This window comes from Tachypleus tridentatus, chromosome 11 (genome assembly GCF_004210375.1).
Source record: "Tachypleus tridentatus isolate NWPU-2018 chromosome 11, ASM421037v1, whole genome shotgun sequence".
Classification (NCBI taxonomy): Eukaryota; Metazoa; Arthropoda; class Merostomata; order Xiphosura; family Limulidae; genus Tachypleus; species Tachypleus tridentatus.
Window position 1 is genome coordinate 71,820,195 of NC_134835.1, and position 26,426 is coordinate 71,846,620.

The 26,426-nt window shown below is 33.1% G+C and overlaps 1 protein-coding gene across 2 annotated transcripts in view; it reads left to right on the top strand.

Annotated features, from left to right (window-relative positions):
* The first annotated feature begins 1,228 nt into the window (after positions 1-1,228).
* The window catches only part of LOC143232432 (uncharacterized), a 56,841-nt gene continuing 31,643 nt past the window's right edge, over positions 1,229-26,426 (top strand). For both annotated transcript variants that reach the window (XM_076467887.1, XM_076467886.1), the window contains exons 1-6: positions 1,229-1,284; positions 3,815-3,918; positions 13,416-13,463; positions 18,999-19,224; positions 21,016-21,264; positions 25,962-26,185. In XM_076467887.1, coding sequence (XP_076324002.1) covers positions 1,244-1,284; positions 3,815-3,918; positions 13,416-13,463; positions 18,999-19,224; positions 21,016-21,264; positions 25,962-26,185 — 892 coding nt within the window. In that variant the 5' untranslated portion in view covers positions 1,229-1,243. The remainder of the gene's footprint in view (positions 1,285-3,814; positions 3,919-13,415; positions 13,464-18,998; positions 19,225-21,015; positions 21,265-25,961; positions 26,186-26,426) is intronic.

Consider the following 26,426-nt stretch of genomic DNA (forward strand, 5'->3'; position numbering starts at 1 on the left):
ACACACTGAAATGAATGTCAAGAAGGATAGAAAGAAACTATCCATCCAACAGTAGATAAGTTCCTTGGCCAGTAAAGTTGCAAAAAGTAACATCTCAGCAAAACATTTTGTGCACTATCTCAATCGGATTTAGAGCACTTTAAATTAGATATTTGTTTAGTTCTGTGTTATCAAGCACAAAGCTGCATAATTGGCTATCTGTACGTTACCTACTGAGGGTATCAAAATCCGATCTTTAGCTTTCTGAGCCCTCAGAATTACGCCTGAGTCGCTGAAGAGAGAAAACAAACAGTGCCACATTTGTTTAATATTCATTTCGGAGAACAAAGCCCCGGATTCTAACATTCTAAATCTGTAAACGTACCGCTCACTTACCCGGGAACCAAAATTATATTTGTTATTTGTTCACTACAACTGTGTCAAAATCGGTGCCAAGCCTCTCTAGAGTGTAGGTCAAAACAAAGTTATTAATATATATATTAGTATCGAGCAATAAAATTTAGCTAATTAGAAAGTAGACTTAGGTAATCATTTAATATTCTTAACATGATACTGATTTAATTCCAGAATTTGTTATCTATAACTTTTTAACGCTGTAAAATATGTGTTCTTGAATAGCTGGATAACCTGTTAAAGGACAGTCTAAATTTTGATATATATTGTATATTTCTTGCTTACAACAATGCTTTGTTTTAAATAAGTCTGTATTAACAATAAACTATAAGAAGGAAAAATCAACTTTAAATGGCTCACACTGATACGAAATCAACGTTTTTCTTTATAAAAAAAAAAAGAACACTTCCACAAAAAAGAAAATTAACTGGACGTCAAGTGAACTCCATGTACAAGTTAATAAAATAGTATACGAATTACAGAGAAACTTACTTTGTGGCAGGTAAGGGAAATTAATTAATTTTAATGCATATTTATATAAAAGAAATGAAGCTCTAAACGTAAATGAATGATTAATAAATTCGACACATTTAGAATAAAACACATAATCGGCTGGTTATTGTAAGGTAATGAACAATAAGGGGAGGAGTGAACACTTAACAAAGCACCCATGCTTTCAAGTAACAGACTAATAAGCGATCTAGCTTAAACGATAAAATAAAGTGTGTTGTTTGTTCGTTGGAATCTTACTTTCTGGCTCCCTTTCTCTTTACATCAACATATGTTGTTTGGTCTGCAGTTTTTGAACACACGGAAACATTAAATCATTCAGTTCATACCATACTGATTGATGTCCCAAAGTCCTTATCAATCGAAACTGAAGTATCACAGGTAATCTGTTTTTACTTACCTCGAAAAGTGTTTATGAGATCTATAAAAGACCATTAGCCAGTCTGTTATACATTAGATAACTTTCATCCATTATGTAAGCAAAGTGTGTTTGTTTGGTTTGAATTTCGCACGAAGTTACACTTTCTGTAAACATCATAAGTCTTTCTCCTTCTAGTGAAGAACTTTTAACAAACTAAAAAAAGGATTTGTCCGTATATATATCGAGTATTTGTTTGACTATCCCTTGTGGAAAGTGATTTTTATATTAAGAACAAAAATACTTTTCCTCATCTTAAAATTCCCAAATTTCATTTACATAATTTCAAAACTTGATAGCGTATGTGTTATCTTCTCTAACCTTTCTCTACACAAGATTGGTCAATTTGACCAACCTCATAACCACAAAACAAATCAAATCACCCTCTTTTTCTTTCTGTAATGACTTCAAATTATAACATGAAATTACATTCGTTTATCATAAATATCTTTAAACTAGCAACTGTATACATCTATTTATACACGTATTTTACTGTTTTATTACCATTCTAACCATATTTAACTAACCTTCGCACCATTGTTAGTTATAAATCATTTGGGAAATGTAAAGCTCACTTTAAGCTATCGTATTACATTACACACGAGCTGCTCACGTGAATACCTCGTAAAGCATTTTATTATTTTTTATTTTATTTATATTTTTTCATATTTAGCCTTAACTAACCTAAATAATTCCCTATTTTTGCATGTTAGTTTCTTTCATAATAATAAATAAAGAATAAACAATAAATAAAATACTTATCCGGGTTTCCTTCCTTATGCTGTCAATTGTCGATGACACTTAACCTTGGTCTTTATACTAATGGTAGTAATATACTGTATAATTTCTATTTAATCAAATAAAACATGAAAGAACATAAAATTATAATATGCGAAAGTCAGACAGTTTCCCTTAATTATCACAAATTTTATGGCTTTCTAACTGTGAACCATTACAAATTTATCGAAGCTAATCATCATTTTTCCCGTAGAAATGAAGATATTACTAACAGCGAAATTGATAATTTTCCTTTCAAAAAATATGATTATGTAACACGTTGTTTGACAGATGAAAACCTTGGTTTTCCATTTGTATAGGTAATATAAAATTAAACATAAAAGAGAACTATTAACAAATCCTGAAAGAGAGAATGCGACAAGTTAGTGTAGCAAGAGGGTTCAGATTTTGTGTTTTATAGCTCTGTAACCAAACAAAATCCAAGGCTATAAAAATTATGCTTCTGAGCAATGACGATTTCATAGTGAGTAATTACGTTAAATGCCATACTTATTGGAGTGGTGGTGATAAAATAAAGAAGAGAGGAAATTGAGAATTTTTTTTAAATATTGCCTTATAAAATTAAATCTTAAAACTTATATAGCATTAAAATACGGATTATTTGTTAAGATTTTATGCTATACTAATTAGTATTACATAAAAAAATTAGTTCAATAAAATTGTGAATGTCAGTTACTAAATCCTCGTGAGATGCGCAGTAGATGATGCCTGGGCAAAGATGTTTTTTGTTGTTTTTTTGTATTTCGCACAAAGCTACATGAGGGCTATCTGCGCTAGCCGTCCTTAATTTAGCAGTATAAGACTAGAGAGAAGGCAGCTAGTCATCACCACCCACCGCCAACTCTTGGGCTACTCTTTTACCAACGAATAGTGGGATTGACCGTCACATTATAACGCTCCCACCGATGAAATGGTGAGCATGTTTGATGTGACGGGGATTCGAACCCGCGACCCTCAGATTAGGAGTCGAACGCCTTAACCTACCTGGCCATGCCGGGCCCTAGCCAAAGAGGTTTCATACATTTAATTACAATGAAGTACAGAACGACGTTTCGATTTTCTAAGGTCATCTTCAGGTTAACAAAAAGTGTTTTCATCTGACCATTGCTCGTAATCCGATGGTGTGACGGGGATTCGAAATCGCGACCTTCAGATTACGATTCGAGTGCCTTAACCACTTCGCCATTCTGGGTCAGTGATCAAATGAACAAGAGCTGATTGCTTAGCATACGGCTAAACCATTTCTGAACAATATATAAATCGAGTTACTCATAAACTACTTTGAAATCTACCTTTCTCACTTGTCATTTAGTTCACCACAGTTATGTCTGATAAAAAACCATCTAAGCTCAGAGATTCAGACAATATTTATGATAGTCAACACACTGTCTTCAATAGTCAACGAAGTTTTCAATTCAATACATGGTGTAGTGCACAACCAACTTCACTGTACTAGTATTTAGTGACACATAGATAAATATAAACACACATATATGTGTCGAAAACTATTGTCATCTGAAATATATATTTAAAGTAATATATGCATAGGTATTACGAGGTAATTTCAGTAAAGTGTGCTATATATACTTGTATGTTATGGGTTTTTTTTTCCGCTGATTAAATTTTTTCAGTTGAATGTAAGAGTCAGATAAGTGATTGTTTCTGATTGGCTCTGATTTGAAATCCTGTTATCAGGCTTTCTTTCTTTAGTACTTGTCGCCATTTTCATTTGGATTGTTCAACAGAATCTTCATCCAGCAGCGATTCATTGTTTCAGCTGTTGCAAAAATCCAAGAATAGTAAGTTACTGTAATTCGTGTTTCTTACTGTAATTTGTAATGTTGCCTTAGAAAAAAGGAAAACTGTGTATTTTAAATTTTCAGCGTAGCGACTGTGTTTAAATCTGATATTCTAAAATTGTAAGGACTTGTCCTAAGACTATATGGGCCCAGCATGACCAGGTGGTTAAGGCACGCGACTCGTAATCCGAGGGTCGAGGTTTCGAATCCCCATCACACCAAACATGTTCGCCCTTTCAACCGTGGGGGCGTTATAATGTTATGGTCAATCCCACTATTCGTTGGTAAAAGAGTAACCCAAGAGTTGGCGATGGGTGGTGATGACTAGCCGCATTCCCTCTAGTTTTACACTGCTAAATTAGGGACGGGTAACGCAGATAGTCCTTGTGTAGCTTTGCGCGAAATTCAAAACAAACCAAACCCATTTCCACCTTATGATCGTTAATTTGTATCTTTTTATAAATCAAAACTTATAACATTGTGAGTTAATTCATAAAAAAAATATTTCGTTTTATGCAATACAGATAACGTATACTTGTAGCATACTTCAGATTTCAAACAATGCGAAAAAAACAACTCCCAGAATCCTAAGAAACATTAATCAGAACTATTGTTAATTTTCAAGAACAAAATGTTCTGTTAGTCATATTTAGTCAGTGTTAATTTTGACTATCCAAAATAGTTAAATTGCAGTAATGCACATCATTAGATTTATGATTTTTTTATTAAATTTTTTCTTACTGGTCGTTAATTCGTTCTTATAAGTCTTTTTCTTGTTGATAAATGAGACTTCAGTTCAAATATGTCTTGTTTGTTAAATGTAATTTGCAAAAAAAAAAAAAAAGAATATAATTGAGTTTGCTGTGCGAGTAAAGCTAAACATCTTCAGGTTTGCTTCCCCATCGCATGTAGTACAACGGTATGTCTGCGGACTTACACCCTTAAAAACGGTGTTTTGACCCCGCTGATAGGCCTAACACAGATAGTCTATGGTGTAGCTTTGTGCTTACCTCTGAACAATGAAGTAGATTTTTTTTAGTTTGAGGATAGTATTTTGTATGTAATAGAGCTTAAAAATTAAAAATTAGTCAAAGTCAACTAACAATATGTGGTAGTTCCCTTAACTCTAGATTATTATAAAATAGTTGAAAGAAAAAACCTAATTTTCTTTTCCTGTTTAGAAAGTCATTTTTTTCAAAAATTATTTTAAAAAGGTTAATAATATATAAAGATTGTTCAAATTTAAAATCAAGTTTCAACATTGTGGTTCTAAAAATTATATATGTAAAGTAGTGTTTAATTTTCTCTTATAACAATTTATGTATCGTGTGAACTTTTAAATTATTTTATTTGAAACAACTTCCAGAATTATTTAAATCAATCATTTAAGAGAACAAAATCTTAAAACGTATTTATTAAATCTAATTTAATATTTTAATCTTATTACAAATGACTGAATAGAATTAACTAATCCATCTTATTTTATTAGAGCAAACTACATTTAAACTACATTTAAAGATTACATAATCATAAATTATAAAAAAGAATAATAGAATAAAAACATTTCATAAGTTTAATTCATAAGAAATAAATTAATACAAGTTTTAAGCTAAAATCATAATCGAGGTGAAGAGAAATTTAAACAGAATTGAAAATATAATAAAAACGCTCACCTTTTATCCAGTAACCATCGTCAAATATTTTCATGTTTTTTTTTTATATTTGCAAGCATTAATTTTTGCATTTTATAACACAGCGTGGGTTTTTAACATTGTTTTAAGTGTGTATATATAATCAGAAATTCTTAATTTGAAAATTAAAGGATAATAATAATACACGTTTATATCCTGTAATCACACTCTAATGAATAGGGTATTCAGTTTTAACTTTGTATAGAAACTAAGGTGTAATTAATAATTACGCTTTATAAAAACACATAACTATAAATGCCTAAGAATATAAGACAACTTACAAACTCGTAGAAGGGAAAGAGCTTATTTGAGGCAAAAAGCTTTAACTGCCCTTTATTATCATAGTATGCTAAAAATACAAAAAAAAACGTTATAATCTTGTATAATTTTCCCACTATTGGTGCATTGAATATCTTTACCGACTTTTACTTTCTGCAATTATGTGTTTCGGACGTGGCCTTTTTGGGCTAGCATGCTCGGACTGTGAATCTGAGGGTTGCTATTCGCATCCCATTACTAGAGAAATACATTTCACATTTCACACTCGAGACTTTTGACAAGTACATTACCTCTAGTTAATCAATTCACATTTGGTGAAGGGTAGGTATAGGCATTCGTTGTGTAGTTTTGTTAGAAAAAAAACGAACTTTAGACTATTTTTTAATTAATTAAAAAGACTCTGTAGTTAGGCTTAGGATATATTATGTATTTTACTCGTATTTAGATAAAATATTTAAATGTTAATATTTTAGGTAAGTTCTTCCTACTCTTAATTTGTTTTTTATAAATAGCTAAAAAATAAATAAAACTTTATCATTACAGTTTAAAGAAATGACTATTTATTGTTCAGATATTTGAAAATTTCATTACCAACCCAGTAGCAGTTGATAAAATACTTATTAAAGTGTCATAATGCAACTAAAGTGGTGCAAAATAATAATAGTTCATGAAAGATGATACACACCACCCACAGTGGTACAGCGGTATGTCTGTCGACTTACTAAGTTAAAAACTGTCTTTTGATACTCGTCGTGGGTAGAGCACAAATTATCCATTGTGTAGGTTTGTATCTAACTTTAAACAAACAAAATGTAAATATATAAATTACTGACCTTTACGGTTGGAATAAATTTATAATTAAAACAGTCCTGTTATTATAATTTTAGAAAATTTTACCCACAAAAAATCAAATCTCTGAATATTAAAATTCTGAGTTCATCATCGATTAAAGTCTCTGTGATGAAACACTTTAAAATAACATTGTTATACAGAGAAAATGTTTATAAGTCATTAGTTTTAGTAATTATTGATTAATTAACATTATTCGTCTCACTATCTAGTAAATTGTTATTGAATAGTAAAAACCAACTGATTTGCTTCAACTTCTAAAATTTATTTTGTTTAGTTTTATGAGACATATTTGATGAATGATAGATTCACGATTCTTCAAAATCAAACAAAACTATTAGTTTTTAAAGAACTTTGATTGTTATTAGTCATTAGATTTTATTCGCTTCATAAAAAAATACTTATATTATAGTTATATATTATAACTAAGCTTTATGAACTATGATTTTTATACTATGTTATTAACAGCTTAAATCTTGCGTTAAAACTTGATACTCTTCACTTCTATGCTACTAATAGATAAAAGTGGGAACTAATTTTAAACAGTTCTTTAATGTTTTAGACGGAAAAATTCATTCAAATAAAACTAAAACTGCATACAAAACAAACTCTTTATTTAAATTTCGTACAGTTTTGTTTTAAATTTAGCGCAAACTAAACGAAAATTATCTGCCCTAGCCGTCCCTAATTTAGCAGTGTAAGGCTAAAGGGAAGGCAGCTACTCATCACTACTCATCGCCAACTCTTAAGCTACTCTTTAACCAACGGATAGTGGGATTGACCGTCACATTATATCACACCCACGGCTGAAAGGGCGAGCATGTTTGGAGTGACAAGGATTCGAACCCACAACCCTCGGATTACGAGTAGAGTGCCTTAACCACCTGGTCATGCTGGGCCAAATTTCGTATAAAGGAGAAAATGTTTGAAATATAAAATATTTGTTAAAAACGTGATTTTTTGGTACGTCTGATTGAAGTTGTCGAACTCCTCAAATTTAAAGTTGATTATTGAAAACTTGGTTTTATGGAAGATGAGACAAGATACCCCGAACCTAATTATTTCGAAGTTTAAAAACAAATCTATAAATGTATCAATGAAACTGCCTTTTTATCACACAAATCACTTTTAATCAATTTATATGCAAAAACGGCTCGTTTGGGTTGAGAAAATATTTTACATAGAAGGGCGAAACGTTGTTCGCTCTTCTATGTAAAATATTTTCTCAAACCAAACGAGCCGTTTTTGCATATAAATTTCTCAACAAGTGGGTTTCTCGACATCACTGACTTTTAATCAATGTTTTTCTTGCTTGTGGTTTTGTTTCAATCAGTACTTTCTAAAACGATTATTTAGTAATTTCTTAGATAATCCTTCATCAGTGTTTGAAAGGCACAAAAAATTCTTTCATTGCGAGAGGTTTTTTTGTTTATTCAAAAATATGAGTGCCTATATAAAATCATTTGTACTTACTTTATACTTAACGCTTTTTAAGAACTATTATTAATATATTTAACATTCACTGGTATACTATCAGCGATATTTTTTCAAAGCTACTCTACAGCTTCGGGTCGAACTTTATTTAAAGTCACTTCTAGAAGTTTGCACGTTTTGTGGTGAGAGTTATTTTAATATATATTAAGTTACAAATAAACATTACATTCCCTTGAACAGAAGGTCACTTCCAGTAAAAATATCCTCTGTAATTTTACTGTTATGTTTTAGCAGCATATAATTATTTCTCATGTAGTTAATTCTATTTTATCTCAATTTCATTTTTACAGTACTTTCTACAAAGAAATAACCATTAAAGTTTCGACTATAGCTTGTATAAGATTTTATAAGTTTTGAAAAAAAAGTTAACTTTCATAGGGTTTGTTCCATAAATTGAACAGTGCTGGTAGTCATCATGTATACCTTTGCGCTAAAATTTTTTTTACTTTACGCAAAGCTACACGAGGACTATCTGCGTTAGTCTTGTTTGTTTTGTTTTTGGAATTTCGCACAAAGCTACTCGAGGGCTATCTGTGCTAGCCGTCCCTAATTTAGCAGTGTAAGACTAGAGGGAAGGCAACTAGTAATCACCACCCACCGCCAACTCTTGAGCTACTCTTTTACCAACGAATAGTGTAATTGACCGTCACATTATAACGCCCTTACGGCTGGGAGGGCGAGCATGTTTGGCGCGATTCGGGCGCGAACCCGCGACTCTCGGATTACGAAGCGCACGCCTTAACGCGCTAGTCCATGCCAGGCCGTCTGCGTTACTCATCCCTAATTTAACATTATAAGGCTAGAGGGAAGACAGCTAGTCATCACCACCCACCATCAACTCTTGGGCTACCAAAAAATAGGATAATTAACCGTCACATTATATCGCCCCCACGGCAGAGAAGGCGAGCATGTTTATTATGACGGGGATTTGAACCCACGACCGTCAGATTACGAGTTCAACACCCCAACTACGTGGCCACGCCGGGCCTGCGCTAAAAGAATTTAAACTTAAGCTTTCTCTCATTTTATTTGTATCTGCGGACTTCCAATGTTTCCGTTGGAAACAATATACTTGCTTGTATATCCTCTACTTTGGTCTTGATAAGCGAGCGTCTTATCTGTGTTTCTATGGAAACACAAGTTATCAATTACGCTATACCTATTTTCAAGGTACGGACATGTTTTGTTCAAAGTCCGTATTTATAGGTAAACATGTTTTTGCAGAACTGAGAAGTTGTATCAGAACAATATAGCCTTTATTTGAGTTTCTTTTTTGTACTTGAGAAACTGGGAAACAAAGGAATTGTCTTCGGAATCTCAGCTTGTTTAGTACCAGTTTTATGGAATGACAATACTTAATTTCTTATCTAAATATCACATGGAAACGAGCGTTCTAAACTGTACAACTACAAGTACTATCTAATTAATGTTAAAAAACACCACACTATGAAGTTATACTTCGACCTTACCAAAGGAAGAAGATAATATTCTTAGCAGAATGACCAATAAAAAACAAATAATTATAATGTAGAGTGTACAGTTTGTTACGTGTTAGTCTAGAAAGTACTGTATAAACATATTATTAATTAACTTCAAATTATCGAAGAAAAATGAAATGTTTATCATACTATATTTCGTAATTTCAGCTTATAGTTTTAAATAATTCGGTAAAACTTCTCATTGTTTACTATAGGTGTATTTTATAATATAATCGCAACACTAGTTCAAACTCGTAGCCTTGAGAGTTCGGGAAGAAGGCTGCAAACGAAACCCCACACTCCCATCAGAGTTCATCTCACCCAATAACTTTTTTTCTTTTCTTTTATGATGGCCTCTCATTATATTACTGCTTTTGTATCACTGCTCATGCATGAAGGAATAATATTTTCATACTCAACAGAAGAAATATACTAGAAATGCTTATTTACAGTGATAATAAAGGAACATTGTGTATATCGGTGATGTCGAGAAAACCCACTTGTAGAGAAATATAAATATGCAAAAACGGCTCGTTTGAGTTGAGAAAATATCTTACGTAGAGAAGTGAACAACGTTTCGACCTTCTTCGGCCATCGTCAGGTTCACAAAGAAAGAAAGAGGTAACTGAACGGAAGCTGACCACATGTTTGGAAGGGGTTGTGTAACTGAGTGTCGGAATGTAGAGGGCGATGTTAGATGTTTGAATATATAATTTTATTTTATTATATTTAATATAGGTATAAAGGCGTTTGTTTATATTAGTTTATTTTGGGTTTAAGTTGTTGTATAAGTAAGGCTTCTTTAATTTTGCGTTTGTTTATGTTTGTTTCTTTATTTAGTATTTGAGTGTTTTCTATGGTTATGTTGTGTTTATTTGACTTGCAGTGTTCGAAAACGTGTGAAGGTGACTTTTTATGTTCTTTGAATCTGGTTTCCATTTTTCTACTTGTTTCTCCAATATAGAATTCGAGGCAGTTATCACATTGTATTTTATAAATAATGTTGGTGTGGTGTTTGTCAGTGTAGGTTTTACATAGTATAGACCTCCAACAAAGACACACGAGACGCAACTAAACAAATTACTGCTAAAAATGAAAAAAACCAACACAATTTCACAAACACTTTATTCCTACCTTCGTAAAACCGACTCACGCACACCACAAATATACGGCATCCACAAACCTCATAAACCAGATTGTCCATTACGACCAATAATGTCCACATATTAATCGTTTAATTACAATCTTGGTAAATACATAGCATGGGCATTCTCCAAATATGTAACATCAGCCAGCTCATTCATCAAAGACTCTTTTAATTTCAAGTCTAATCTAAATCAACTTAATCATAAAGCCTTAATGGCCAGTTTCGATGTTATATCCCTCTTTACAGAAGTTCCAACCACTGAAGCCTGCAAGATAGCCTTAGAACTCTATATCCGAGACCCTAACCCAACCATAGAAATTCCCAGTAACCAGTTAGCAACCCTAATAGAATTCACCACGATAAAGACAAACTTCATGTTCAACAACCACAACTACATACAAACAAATGGTTTAAGCATGGGCAACCCAGTATCACCAGTTCTAGCCAATATTTTTGTGACACAAGTTGAAACACAAGCAATTAACACATCATTACATCTATCACTATACTGGAACAAAATGTAGATGACAAGGTTGCGGGATTCAGATCTACAGAATACACACTTAATTTTTTCAATCACATTAACTCTATACATCCCAACATTAACTTCACATGTAAACAGGAAGAAAGCAATCAAATATCATTTCTTAACCTCAAAATTACAAGAACCGACACACAATTCAAACAGAAATCCACCGAAAAATCACCCATACTGAACTATACATTCCTTGGGACTCAGCACATGAAACAAAACAAAAACTCAACATACTAAGAAACCAAATAAACACAGCCATGAAACTATGCTCACCAGATAAAATTAACGATGAATTAGACAAAATAAAACAATACTTCATCAACATCAATAAGTTTCCTTCACAAACCGTAGAGAACATTATACGCACACACCTGGACAGAAAGCAAAATCAACTAACAAAAGTAAATATATCTCACGAATCACAAAATCACGAAACCATTTACTGCTGCATACCATATATTCCCGACATCAGCAGACAAATAACCAACATTTGGCAAAAACTAGTAACAAAATATGACATTCCAGTTGATACCAAATTTATTCAAAAACCAGGCACAAAACTACACTGACAAACACCACACCAACATTATTTATAAAATACAATGTGATAACTGCCTCGAATTCTATATTGGAGAAACAAGTAGAAAAATGGAAACCAGATTCAAAGAACATAAAAAAGTCACCTTCACACGTTTTCGAACACTGCAAGTCAAATAAACACAACATAACCATAGAAAACACTCAAATACTAAATAAAGAAACAAACATAAACAAACGCAAAATTAAAGAAGCCTTACTTATACAACAACTTAAACCCAAAATAAACTAATACAAAGGAACACCTTTATACCTATATTAAATATAATAAAATAAAATTATATATTCAAACATCTAACATCGCCCTCTACATTCCGACACTCAGTTACACAACCCCTTCCAAACATGTGGTCAGCTTCCAGTCAGTTACCTCTTTCTTTCTTTGTGAACCTGACGATGGCCGAAGAAAGTCGAAACGTTGTTCACTCCTCTACGTAAAATATTTTCTCAACCCAAACGAGCCATTTTTGCATATATATTGTGTATATCGGATTTTGTTACGGTTTTGTTAGGGTTTTTTCGTCGCTGGGCGCTAAAGTTGAACACGAAACGACTTCCACTTTGGACCAAACACAATCCCCTCCACTTTCGGACATGGCTAAGGGTTTCATTAGTTAATCAATTATTACATTTATAAACATTTTGTTAATAATTTCTTTCTTCAACTTGTGAAAGAAAGATAAGTGTTGATATTTTTGAAATGCTGCGTTTTGCTTCCCGAATAGACAAAAAAGTTGTCTTTTAACTATTAATATTTGATCAACTATAATGTAAACTGTATGTTTATTATAATCAGGAGGCCCAGCAAGGCCAGGTTGTTAAAGCACTCAACTCGTAATTCGCGGATTCAAATCCCCATAACACCAAACATGCTCGCCTTTTCAGTCGTAAGGGCGTTATAACGTTACGTTCAATCCCACTATTCGTTAGTAAAAGAGTAGCTGTCTTCCATCTAGTCTTACACCGCTAAATTAGGGACGGTTAGTGCAGATAGCCCTCGAGTAGCTTTGTGCAAAATTCAAAACAATTTTAATCAGTTTTTTAACCTGATAGACTGGGTTATTCCATACGGTAATTTCTGTATGTTCTGATCCACGGCTTTACTTATACTCTAAAAAAAAAACACTTATAAAACAGCGTTTGTAGAAAGAAATACACTAAAGAAATCGGAAACATGTTTTCATTGATGCGCCTGTGTTTTCATCTTACCACGACTTGAGTAGTCAGTTACAGCGACCTCTAAAGGTCAATTATTGACGATCTCCTCAAACTTAAAAAATAAAAAGTAAACATAATCCACTTTACGAAAATGTAAAATGCTAAGACGTCTTAATGTGTATATGTGTGTGGGAAAAAAGTGCTGAATTATATGAGCTTTCATAAATTGTGTTCATTGAAATAAGATTTATTTTTAATTTTCTCGTCAGACGATAACGCCGACAAGATGAAGTTGTTCATCTTACTTATCGCTTCAGGTAAGATTGTTTCTTTAGTTTTATGTTCTGTGTCAGAATATGTTGATACCTTAAAGCTAAGTCCTTTTGTGTGTAATCCTAACAAAAGTTTCAACACATTTTGCAACTGCTTAATCGTGTATAACTGAATCCATAAGATCCTTTTCTTCACCTGTGGCTAGCCAAATCAGTGTTTTAACTCCTCGTGCGACAGACAAGCTCACTTTCTAAGTGTATTAAAACTGAGTCCTTTATTATGTTTCATAATTTTAGCTTTCACATTGCCAACTTACATACAGATCGTTCACAATCGGCATCTTGTTTAATAATGTTATGCCCTTCCCTGTCAAACACTTATCGTAAGCCGTAAGAAACTGGCGAAAAAATATAAAAACACCAGCGAGGCACACAACAGAGCGTATTCTTCCGCCACACAGTGTTGATCACATTCGGCTCTCAGAAAAAATCCTAAAATGTATCTGTATGTCCGTCGTTATCCGCGGACATAAAACGTCTTTTTGTAGGATAATTAGGAATAATAGCCTACATAGGTCCACCAAGTGTAATCAAAACTCGAACAATTTTGGCCGAGTTAAAGAGAAAATATTATGTGAAAAATTGGTATGTGTTAACAGATAGACATGTTTGTGGATTTTCGTGACCTTTACCTTTAACCTTGACCTTTTAGAAACTAGTCACTTCTAAGTTGGCCCTTTTTCCAAAGGTATACCAACTTTTGTCTGAATCCTTTTAGCCGTTTTTGAGAAACCTTACTGACAAACATACACATACAGGGTGAAAACATAACCTCTGTCTACCTTCGGTTTGTTTGTTTCTTTTTTAAATTTTGCGCAAAGCTACAAGAGGGCTATCTGCGCTAGCCGTCCCTAATTTAGCAGTGTAAGACTAGATAAAAGGCAGCTAGTCATCATCGGCCACCGTCAACTCTTAGGCTACTAGTTTACCAACGAATAGTGGAATTCAGTCATGGGGGCGTTATAATATTACGGTCAATCCCATTATTCATTGGTAAAATAGTAGCCCAAGAGTTGACGATGGGTGGTGATGACTAGCTGCCTTCCCCTCTAGTCTTACACTGCTAAATTAGGGACGCCTAGCACAGATAGCCATCGTGTAGCTTTGAGTGAAATTCCAAAACAAACAAACAAACTTTATAATTAATTTAAGAAAATGAACTTAAAAAATGTATGGATTCTGTGAAGCCCATCTGTAGTTTTAGAGTCAAGACAGCTTAAGTTAACACCTTAGTTTTCAGTGCAAATCATATGTATTTAATAGTGCAGCTACATTATAACGTAGTGAAATTGCTACCTAATAAATATAGATGATATTAATGTTCCTATATTTTATCAGTAAAGTAAAATGGTTTATTTTTCTTGACAATCCCGCGTAGACAATATTTTAAGCCCCGCAGTGGCACAGTGGTATGTATGTTTGTGAACTTATACTGTTAGAAACTGAGTTTCGATACCACTGGTGGGCAGAGCACAGATAACCCTTTGTATAACTTTGTGCATAGTAAAAAACAAACAAATAAAACTATATCTTATAAAGTGAAACATTATTCGTTATAAAGGAGTGCAATATGCCACAATACTTATCTAGAAAGAGGGTATTGGGGCCTTCAAAAAGTACAGACACAAGATAGACAGCTTAAAGTGAAAATGCAATTGCAAAAAAAGGTGTTGACATGATTTCTTCAAGCTACAAATCCCTTTTTTGATGCTAAATGATACAGCTTTTAGATGTGGAGTCAGATTAGGGATTTGAAACTTGAAAAGTAATTTCAACACTATGTACAAACCTTAAGCTCCTTTTTAAATTCACAGTGTTTAATAATCTTGTTTTTATATCCATCATGGACATTTATCTGTATAATAGTAATATTGTTCTATTTAAAACAATTTAATTTCGTGAAATGCGTAGTTGATATACGATGCTGTTTAGAGAAACAATGACAACCTTTGGACTGACTTCACGTGGATTGGATGGCTTTGTTCCTGATATCATTGAGGAAATGCTATTATTACGTATGATCATGTGATGTATTGCATGTTATGTATATGGATACAAAATAAATATAGCTACCATATTTATACACTCTATCTATGTAGGGAGTCTGTTAACTTGGACTGGAAGGACTACTGAGACTATAATGGTCCATGGACTGGATTTTGTAACTTATAATGCATGTTGGTCAGTTTACGTATATATGTACAGCTTTATAGATGTTGTATTTTTACATTGTAAGTTCGTATGTATAGAGAGTTATGTAAATTATTTAAGTTGTAAAGATGTATGCATATATATTCAATACAAATATAAAACAATGTGTCATAATATAACAACACGTATATACAAATAACCATTGTTAACACCACTTATGGTTGTTATATTCCCTCCTTTCTCCTCTCAGCTGGCCTCAGTGAGACCTGTAAGTTTCCTCTTGCAGTGTCATTCTGTACACTTTACAAATTCGAAAGCGTGTTAAATAACAATTATGAATTAGTTACATTAATATACCATTCCCCTCCATTTTTGACAGAGCTAAGGTCGTGACACTTCTATGACCCTCTTTTAATGTGACGACCCTAAGTGCTGGTGGGCCGTCGCTGCTGCATACTTTATCTGAATCTAAACAAAATACATATCTATAATATTACTGCCTCATACTCGCCTAGAAACGTCATCGTCTGCTTGCATGAGTTTCTTCACTCCTTAAATTTAGCATGACTTCTTTATCTGCAGTGTTTATAAAATCTACAATCACACACTGTTGGCTACAATTCGACATTTACCATCAGCCATCACTGTGACTTCCAACCCGATGCTCGAAACTGATTTCAAGATTTCTGTAGTGGGAGACATCCTAGATGTTTGTATAACATTATAGGTGTTTGTGTATCATGGTTGAAATCGATCACTGCGTGTGAAGAAACTGACAAATACACAAAGGATATCCAACAATAGTCTCTATGATACATGTGTCACGCCTGCCATACAATCATTAAATTGTATTCGCAGCCTGCAAGCAGCTATATTTCCATATATATATATAAGACTCCATGTAAACCATAGACTACATTAGAACGATTAGATGTCAACTGTTATAAGTCTCCTGTTATTTGCTAGGTAGTCAAATAAACTTAGAAACTAGTCTCCATAATGCACTTAGTAATATTGTCCATGTTTTATTACAATACTCACAGCCATTTTTGCTGTCGTTTAGTAGAACGGTATTAAATAATAATAATAATAATGGGTGATTCCTGTTATGAACCAGTATCACGGTTCATGATTACGATTGTATCCGTTTACTAGAAATCGTTTTCAAAACAACAATATGCAAATTCAAATGTGTTTACCTTTTTGTTTTCAGAACTTCTTCAGGAATTACTTTATCTTCAAAGTGTATTTCATAAGTAAGAAAGAGTGAGGATACACAGTCATATTTTACAGGTTAGCTAAACAGGAAGACAGTAAAAATGGTTATTTTATTCAGTAAGGCTCATTCACTGCAACAAATAAAGCATGACTATTGAAATAATGTAACAAATGCCAAATATCGTAATGCATGTATATATGTGAATAAAAATTATAGAATGAAGTCTATCAAATAATTATATCCGACCTTTATCATAAATACCTTCAGACAGTATGTTTCGTAAGCTAAGAGTAAATTACACCCCCCTTTCGTAGTGTATGTTGATATAAGGTTATATCTGGAAATCAATTTCACTTATTTGTCATTAGTGGTCTGAAAGAAATTCGGAGGATAAAACCAAGATCTCTCGCAACCTTTCACGGACAATCGGATAATGGAGTTCATATTTTTAAGATTTGTTTGCTATATGGCACTAACTGTCTATTGATTTCACCCCCTTAAATGTTCAACAAATCTGTCGTTAAATAGGTTGGCATAAGTTTCATGGAAAGTAACACATGTCATTTTTTATTTATTATTTAACTTTCGAAATATTAGATTGTCCTCACTACACTAGTATTAGGAATTTTATGGAATATTTACTGTCGATTTGATTGTTAATATGCTCTTTTGTAGCTCAACACAAGGCTACACAATGGACTATCTGTCCTGTGCCCTTCACTGTTATTGAAGCCAGGTTTCTAGCGTTATTATTCTGCTATTGGGGAAGAGAGTGTTACCATTGGGATTCTGTAATTGTAACTGTGTTGTACTTTTACTGATTATGCCAAATCACCTTACTTTACTATGTTGCAGCACAATCTATATATACATCATATAGTTTGCCCATCATTTAACTACTCCTAGGTCGCTGAGCAGATCTCAATCAAGCTCTGTTGTTTTTGAGTATTTATACTCTCTAACGTAGAATAACATGAAGTACATTCATAGGTGACGCCATGTTCTTACACAAAAAAGTATTAATATTTTTCATAAAATATCCATTTTTCATCTTCATTCACTAACCTGCCTAAAAACAGTTCTTCAACTGTTACAGCCCAATTTTCATCAAGTGTAGCCAGCAGCAGCGCATCATTAAACTCAACAGGACGACCGGACCATGGCGTATCACTTAAGCACTTGTCATCTGAACTGAACTTCTGAAACCACCTTCGACATTTTCTTTCATTGAGAGACTTTGCACCATAAACACCTTGAATGTTTCGTGTAGTTTCTGCTGCACTATTGCCTTTTTTAAACTCATAAAACATTATATGCCTTATGTGCTCCTCAGACACATCCATCTTCTTAAGGGTTTATTTCATAAATGATCTGAAAAAGTGGAGTTGGGTTAGTTTCTTTTATTTGTCTAAACATTTTTGTACACTTTTTACTACACATTTTAGTCATTAAAGCCTTCTACAAAGACAGAAATGATGATGCACTTTCTGTATTAAATTTCAGGACATTATGGGATGACCTGATACATTTTAGTTCTTAAAGCTTAAATTTATAATAAATACTGCAACAATGTGTGTTTTGTTGTAAATAAATTGCGTGAAAGTTAAGATTTTTGTGTTATTTATAACAGCATCCAACTCCACTTTTTAAAGTTCATAACCTGGACAAAGGAGGGGTACGTCAGCTTGTTCAATTTATATTGCACAATTTGTTCTCTCCATCTTCATGACTGATAGAAACGTATTTTATGTTCAAACGTCTTTGATAATTCAAAATTGATTTGATTTGTTTAAACAAGTGAATAAGTATGCTTATAACCCAGCTTTACATTTTGTGATAATATAAGCTCTTATTTATTGACTAACAAATAGTTTTGCTTGGGAATTACTAACGTCACATAATATTTCTTAACATAGTCTGTCCTTAAAGAACATTCAAAGAAAAATGTATTCAACTGCTATTTTAAAATTACTTAAACATTTGTAATATTGTGGATATAAATACCATCCAATAAGTTTCTACTTTACACAAACAATCATATCTTAACTTGCAAAAATAACTAAATTTTGTATTGTATATATACTAAGTTTCTGGAAGCTCATAGAATTTTATAAATATTATTTTGAAACTACATCCACATATACTTTTAGTGATTTTTGCGTCCACTTCATGCCAAATCATGCTGTCATTGGAAGACTATGAGAAGTTTATTCAGCATAACTGTTACAACAAGACACGAAATAATAGGTTACAGCCTAGTGGACAAGAGATCCCGTTAGCCAACAGTCTGGGCAATTTCCTTTCAATTGTGGAAAGACTGGAGCTTAACAACACAGATTGGTCAGCTGAAGATACTGCCAAAATGTTACTGAAGAGGTACAGTTGCTAAGTATGTTTTGGAATAATCCATTGTATAGGAAAGACTTTATGCAGAGAAAATTATTTTAGACTCCGTTGTTGGATGTTTTTTAGAACTTCATAATCTTGGTTTTGAATTACTGGTGGATATTTTATGATCTATTTAAACAAAGTGTGGCGGCTTTACTGATATGGATGCCACAAATAATATAAATGCTGCTAATTACTTTCACAAAGTGCTTTGCTTGATGATGTATTAATTTTCGCTGGTAAAAACATGATTTTCAAGTGCTATATTAACACAGCACAATTCTACTTTTTACTTCAATAGTTGATGCGTGACTATTCACATTTTCTACATTTTTTTTATAAATGTTAATATAATTACCTAACAACTTTATTAACACTAGTAGATATACAGTCATTTTCCTCAAATATTCTCAGAAAAGGATGTTCAATGAATATGTATCGAAATCCATTCTGCTCATTTCAAGATATATATAAAATAGAAATATTCACTAAATAGAGCAATAAAAGCATTTGTTTCTTTATTAACCGGCGTAACAATGATCACATGATGCTGTGTTATACACATAAGTTCATTATATATCTCGTCACAAAACTAATAACATTTAAAAGGAAACGACTTTTACACAACTTGGAGTTACTATACCCCAACCTTAACAATAGAACCATCTTCACACTACTAGTATTATGAAAAGCTTTCACCTCACCATACAATACAGACATCGATTAACAGCATTACAGTTTTAAACAAGCAGGAGTACCTTACAGAACACCATTAACAACAGTTTCATCTTCACAAAGAATGGCCTTCATCTAGCTAAGCAGTACAGACATCGTATAACGGCAAAAGAGCTTTTAAATCAGTAACGGTATGTAAAAATAATGTTTTACAACTGTGCCACTTTCAATTACTAGGTAAAGTGTAATGAAATACATAATTTAACTGAAGTTAAAGCATATCTCACTATTCGGTAAAAAATAAACATAATAAAAACACCTGTATCTGGGTAATATGAGTCTTTTTGTTCAGCACAAAAGTTATGTAGAATATATGACCTGTGTTGCAAAGGCAAACTTTATTTAAAGTTTGTAAATGTTCTGTTATATGTTGTTATATCTTTTAATTGAAATTTGAAGTGCTTGGGCTATCAAAATTTCTTTATTTATATGGTACAGGGTGTTCGGAAAGTCACTGTGCAGTTTTGTAATCATATGTCTATTCAGTCTATTTCAAGCCAGCAACTGATAGCGGTGTTTAGAAACAAAATAAGAAGGATCCAGGCCTGTATTGATGCCAACGGGGGTCACTTTCAACATTGTTTATGATTGTCATTCATATTTACCTCCTGTATTCTATATTGAAACATGTCTGTTAATAAATATATAATTGCACAGTGACTTTCCGAACACCCTGTATAAAATTTGTAGCGGTAAAATGTTTATGGGGTGGAACACAAAAGTGTAAACAATGTAGGGAAATGTGCTTTTGAAAAAATTATTACATAAAATATTCTAATGTTCCACTTAGCCTGGCATTATCATGGAAGCAAACTGTAATAAATGTTTTATGGTCATTAATGATTCACATATCGTTCCTGATCTGCTGTGTGTGGACTATGTAGAATTTTAAAACTGGCTTTGGCTACTATTTAAATGCCAACATTTTATTTAGAATTTCTTATCAGTTTACATGTGTGCATACAAATACCACTTACAATTAATAAGTATTAATATCATTTTCAGTTTTTTAAATCAAATGTATCTTACATTTGTGTTTAACAGGTTCGTAATCGATGGCCTAATACAGAAGGGCTCGAATCTAAAACAAGAAGATTTTTCCCAAGGAAAAACAATGATTATTAATGAATTCTTTAAGGGAGTAACTCTACGAAATGAGAAATTTCCAGAAGAACACCTTACAGAAAACGAGAAATGCTCTCTATATTACATGTTGTCATACACTGTTAACGACACTGTCAGAGAAGGTATTGATAAGCCTAATATTACCTACCGATCATATGCTCAAAAAAGGTAAGTCTTATTCTCCTTTATCGTAAATCTGTTTATCCCATCATCTGATACGAATTTTGTAAGTTGTTCAGTTTTCTGTTTCTTACAAGCTTTGCAGTATTATCAATAATAAAACAATATAGTATATTTGTCATGTGCATAACGTTATCAACATAAACCTGGAACGAGAAAGAACACTTTTTTCTGAAATTTACGACTCGAGAAAAAACTATTTAGTGACTTGTTCTAAAATTATGTCACAAAATTTTAGTTTATTATACTTGCGTTAAGACAACAGAATATTACTAGCAGTAATAGGCATCTATAAGCCTCATAAGACTATAGGTACTAAAAAAAACAGACTAATTCTTTAGGCACTTTCTTGTATGGGTGTATAGTCTTACTTGGGACAAGCACACTCTTTTGCACTTGGAGCTGGAATAAGTTGTTGTTGAGGATGAAGGCTGTTATGTTAAATTATTTCTGGTGATCCTTTTTCTTTCATTTAATGAGCTTTATTCTTTTCATTTTTTCATGCCTTTTTTCACAAGTTTTTCAAAACTGACAATTTTCTTTTACTTCTTCCCAGTTGCCAGGCTTTCATATCCCTTTTGCAAGTATACTTTTAGCATATATTGTGACATCCAACTTATCTTTTTTGTCATCGCTTTCCATACAAAATGTCTTTGGATATGCTTCCCTCTTTCTTGCATCTTGGGTATCCAACCCAAATCAGTCTTCTCTGACTAAATAATAAAACGATGCTTTGCACATTGATATGCTCAAGCACTTTGCTTTTAGTGATCTCCCGCATGTTATCCTAAGGATTCCTATAGACAGTGTATGTGGGAGATATTGAGTCTCATTTTCTACTTTGTGTAGGTCGTCCATGCCTCACTATTATATAAAAGAGTGCTGACTTCACAGGCCTTGTACACTTTTATTACAGTGTTCATTGACGATCTCTTGTTTTCCCACACAAACGTGTAAACTAGGCCCATGAGGGCTGATACTTTGCGAATTTGTGTGTTGATTTCCGTATCAAGAGACAGGTCTCTGTTGATGGTAGATCCTAAATATGTGAACATGTCGTCACTTTCTGGCATCTCTCCTATGAAGAAAGTGGATGCCTGCACATTTGCTATTAGTGAGGCCAAACCCTTGGCAGGCTGATGCAGGTTCTGGAGGTAAGTTCCTTGATGGACAGTCAAGACAGCTTCGTCAGCAAATAGCAGATCCTTTAAGACAAGTGCTTATTTTTATTTTCACTTTAGACGATTTAGATTGTACAACTTTCCATCAGATCTTATGTGGGGATAAATGCTCTCTGTTGATAACCCTAAACTTGAAGCTATATTGACACACAGGATACATCTGGTCTTCAAGAAATTGAAACCTTTTCAAGACAACTTATTGAAAGACTTTGTCAATTATACTAAGGAGTGAGGTGCCTCTGTAGTTATTAAAGTCGCTTCGATCACTCCTATTTTTTTTATAGATTAATGTTCACATCTTGCATATACTGTGTTATTGTTCTTTCCTTCCTGTAGAAGTAGTTCTTGGAACTACGGCACTAAGGTGTCTTTTCTGCACTTAACAATTTTTGCTGGCAATTTTTTTCCTGGGCCCATACCACTGGCTCGTGCATTATTGCATTACTCATGTTCTTCTGATGGTAAGAACATAGTCTAGCTCCTAAAGTGTGCATAAATCACCTAGTAAATTCAAAGTATTTTCAGACACCTCATTCTCCAGCAAGTATATTTTAAGGTAGTGTTGTTTAATCTATCTCTCCATCTGTTCTTTCTTATCTATGATGATCTCATCTGGTTTTAACTCTAACATGGCTGACTTCCTCATGGTTGGTCCTGTAGTTTTTAATTCCCTCGTACATTTCCCTGATATTCTCAGTGTCAGAAGAAGACTGAATATTCTAAGACAGATTTAAACAATAGTCATTAACACAGCAGCTAGATGTTTTTGCACATTAATTCTGGCTTCTTTCAGATCTTTACGTAATTTGTATGACAGAACTTTATTGTGATTTCATCACGTCTTTTGTTTGTTTTTTTTAATAAGTGGAGCCATCTCATGGAAGTGGGCTTCAAACCAGTCAATGTTCTTTTCTAACTTTGTGACCAAAAGTTGATAACTCTATGTCACAAGCAGTAATTTTCAAAAAATGCCATTTTTCTTCCATTGTTTCACGGAATGGGAACTTTTCAGTTACTTCTTCCAATGCCTAAGAAATTCAGAGTCTTTCTAAGAGTCTGTTGTACTGATCGTGTTGATTCTCAATAAGTCATTATTTTGTTAAACTTTACCTGCACTCTGGTAATGATAAAAGATTGGTCTGTTTCACAGTCAGCACAGTGGTAAGTCTAGGAGAGAAGTATGTTGTTACAGTTACTTCTGGTGATCTTGCGGTTACGTTGGTGCCAGTTGTTTGGCTTTTGATGTTTCCAGGAGAGTTTATGGCATGGTTTAGTTTTAAAGAATATGTTGGTAATGCACATGGCATGGTGTGTGCAAATCTCAAATAACCTTAGCCCAAGTTGTTAATGTTGCCAATGTTATGGGTCAAGACACACAAGTCAAGAACCCATGTCTGCATCAATCCTAGTAATAAAGTCTCCAAATAGGTATAGACCTTCTGTATTGGAAACTTTGGTGACAACTTCCAGCAGTCCTTCATAGAACATGTCCTTGGCTTTGGCAGAGAAGTAAGAGGTTGGAGCATATGCACTCGCAAGGGTAGCAAAGCCATGTGAGATTGAGAGTCACAGAGTGAGGATCCTCTCTATTTCATTTGTTTTAGTCTAAATTAAGTCTATGAGGGTATTCCTTACAGAAAATCCTACACCATATTCTATTGTTTCTTCAGAAGCACTGCCTTACCAAAAAAAAAATAATATTTATCACTCAAAGAATCATATTATGAAAGTCTGACCTTTTATAGAGCTATAATTTCCACATTTAGTCTGTTTACTTCAAGGTCGGTAAGAGTCATTTGCCATTAATTTGATTTGTTATCAGAACCAAATTGTTGCAAACTATAAGCTTTTCTTGTATAGACCGGCTGTATTTCATTCTCTTCTTTCTACACAGAATTCACTTCTCTGCCTCTCAAACAATACCAATCGGTTTAATAAAAATCAACCCTTTGATTTTGAAAAAACCTTTTATTTAGATTGGCACCATGACTTTGATTTCAAGCTGGATTTTATGTCACGTTTTTTTACATTCATGTCACAAATTTGTTCCTTATGAAATATCAGGTAGTCCATACTCTTCTGGAGATATTTTCTTAAGACACTTTCCCTCTACGTAGGCATTCTACAAGGTTCGATTTTATTAGTTTTCCTGTATATCCTCAATGTTTCCAATATGCTATAGCCTCGGCATCTACCGTATATTTTTCAGTATTATGGAGATACTACTATAGTAGCTACCTATTGGACTATGATCATCTTAAACAAAATTCTACAAACAATGATCAATCACTTCCTACATTGATGCAAACACTGGCAGCTTACTCAATCCCCGTAAGAAAAAAATATACTATGTTTAATCCAACAAAAAAAAATCGATCATGGCGAAATCATTGTCTTTTTAATGTTTAAATATACCACGTTCTAGTACAACTATCTAATATAGTTAAGCATGTAGCAGCCATTTTCGATAGCATCTAACATGGAAGGCCCATCTTGCAACCATGAACTTCAAGGTTACAGAGCGACTTAACCTACTTATCTAAATGAAACCACTTGGAGGTTGAATCCACTTCTTCTTCTCTATTCCTGTAAGGCCTTCATTCGTTCTTGCATAATCTATGGTCAAACTTCGTAAATATATGTTCGTTCTCTTTACAAGCGACTTTTTGTGCTAGAATGTTTTCTGTATGAAACATCAAGCTATCCAATCAAACTCAAGAACTTTATAATCACGTGACGATTCCCAACATTTTTCTTCATGTTCAGATATATTACACACTGTTTTCAGACTCACAATGTCATTCTTGTCTACTTGTTAAAAAAACTTCGATTCATTTTCCGCAAAAACTATTTCTTTCATATGAGAATATTTTGCATATGTATGATGGTCCAGGACACATTGCTTTCACTATGAAAATCACATTTCCATATATTTATCCTTCTTGAAAATGTTTCCATTTTTGTACACTTTTCTTCCCTTCACACCTAACTCAGCAATGTTTTTAACACTTGACAAATATGATTTCATTCCTTTCAGGTTCCGTTTTGCAATTCTTTACAATACACTTCACCACAACTATACTTTGGAGTTGCACCTCACGGCCAAAGAGAGGACGTAATCATTTGTTTACTCGCCAGCCCTATGTACTGAAATAAAATAAATACTTTCTGCTGCATACTTCCCAAACACAACACGCAGTTTTGTAGTTCTCTAAAAGATTCATTATGACATGATGAAAATATACAAATAGTGTTCAAGATTACATTTATTAATATTTAGTTGTGTTTCTGTTGTTTAAAAATACTACATAATCATACAATGATAACATTACTATAAAATAAGTTACCTATATTCCACGCTTTTTAACAATTTGAAATGAAAAAATATATGGCAACCAATATTCATAAATACTAACTTCTTAGTAAGATTTGTACGTTTTTATCTAAAGTATTTTACTCACTACCAGTAATTTAAAATAGTTTAGGTTAACAATCTCCTTGCAGGTCATCGCAAGTCCAAGCATCCTCTCTTCAACAGGCTGTAGTTGCTACTAAACCTCGTGAACAAGGTGTCGTAAGTATTGGAGACAAAGAAGATCATGCTATTTCTTTAGGAAAGGTGTTGGTTGGTATCGCTGCATCTGGCTTAACTGTTGGAAAGATTTTTCCAGAGAAAGAAAACCTTCCTGATTTTTCATGGAATCCTGTTCTAGCATTAACACTTGCAGGTAGTCTTATAATATTCACTATTAAAGGTCATTTACTCAATACTTTATAAAGAAATGTTCATAACGTTATATTTTTCGTTCGATGTTGCATGACAGCGAACTTATTAAACCTTAGCTATTTTTCGGGCATACATACAATGCTACATTCAAGCATAAAAAAGTAATTTATGAACGTAAATATAAATGTAAATTGTCGTGACTTTCTTATAAAAAAAACATACATGCGGCTGTTATGATCTGT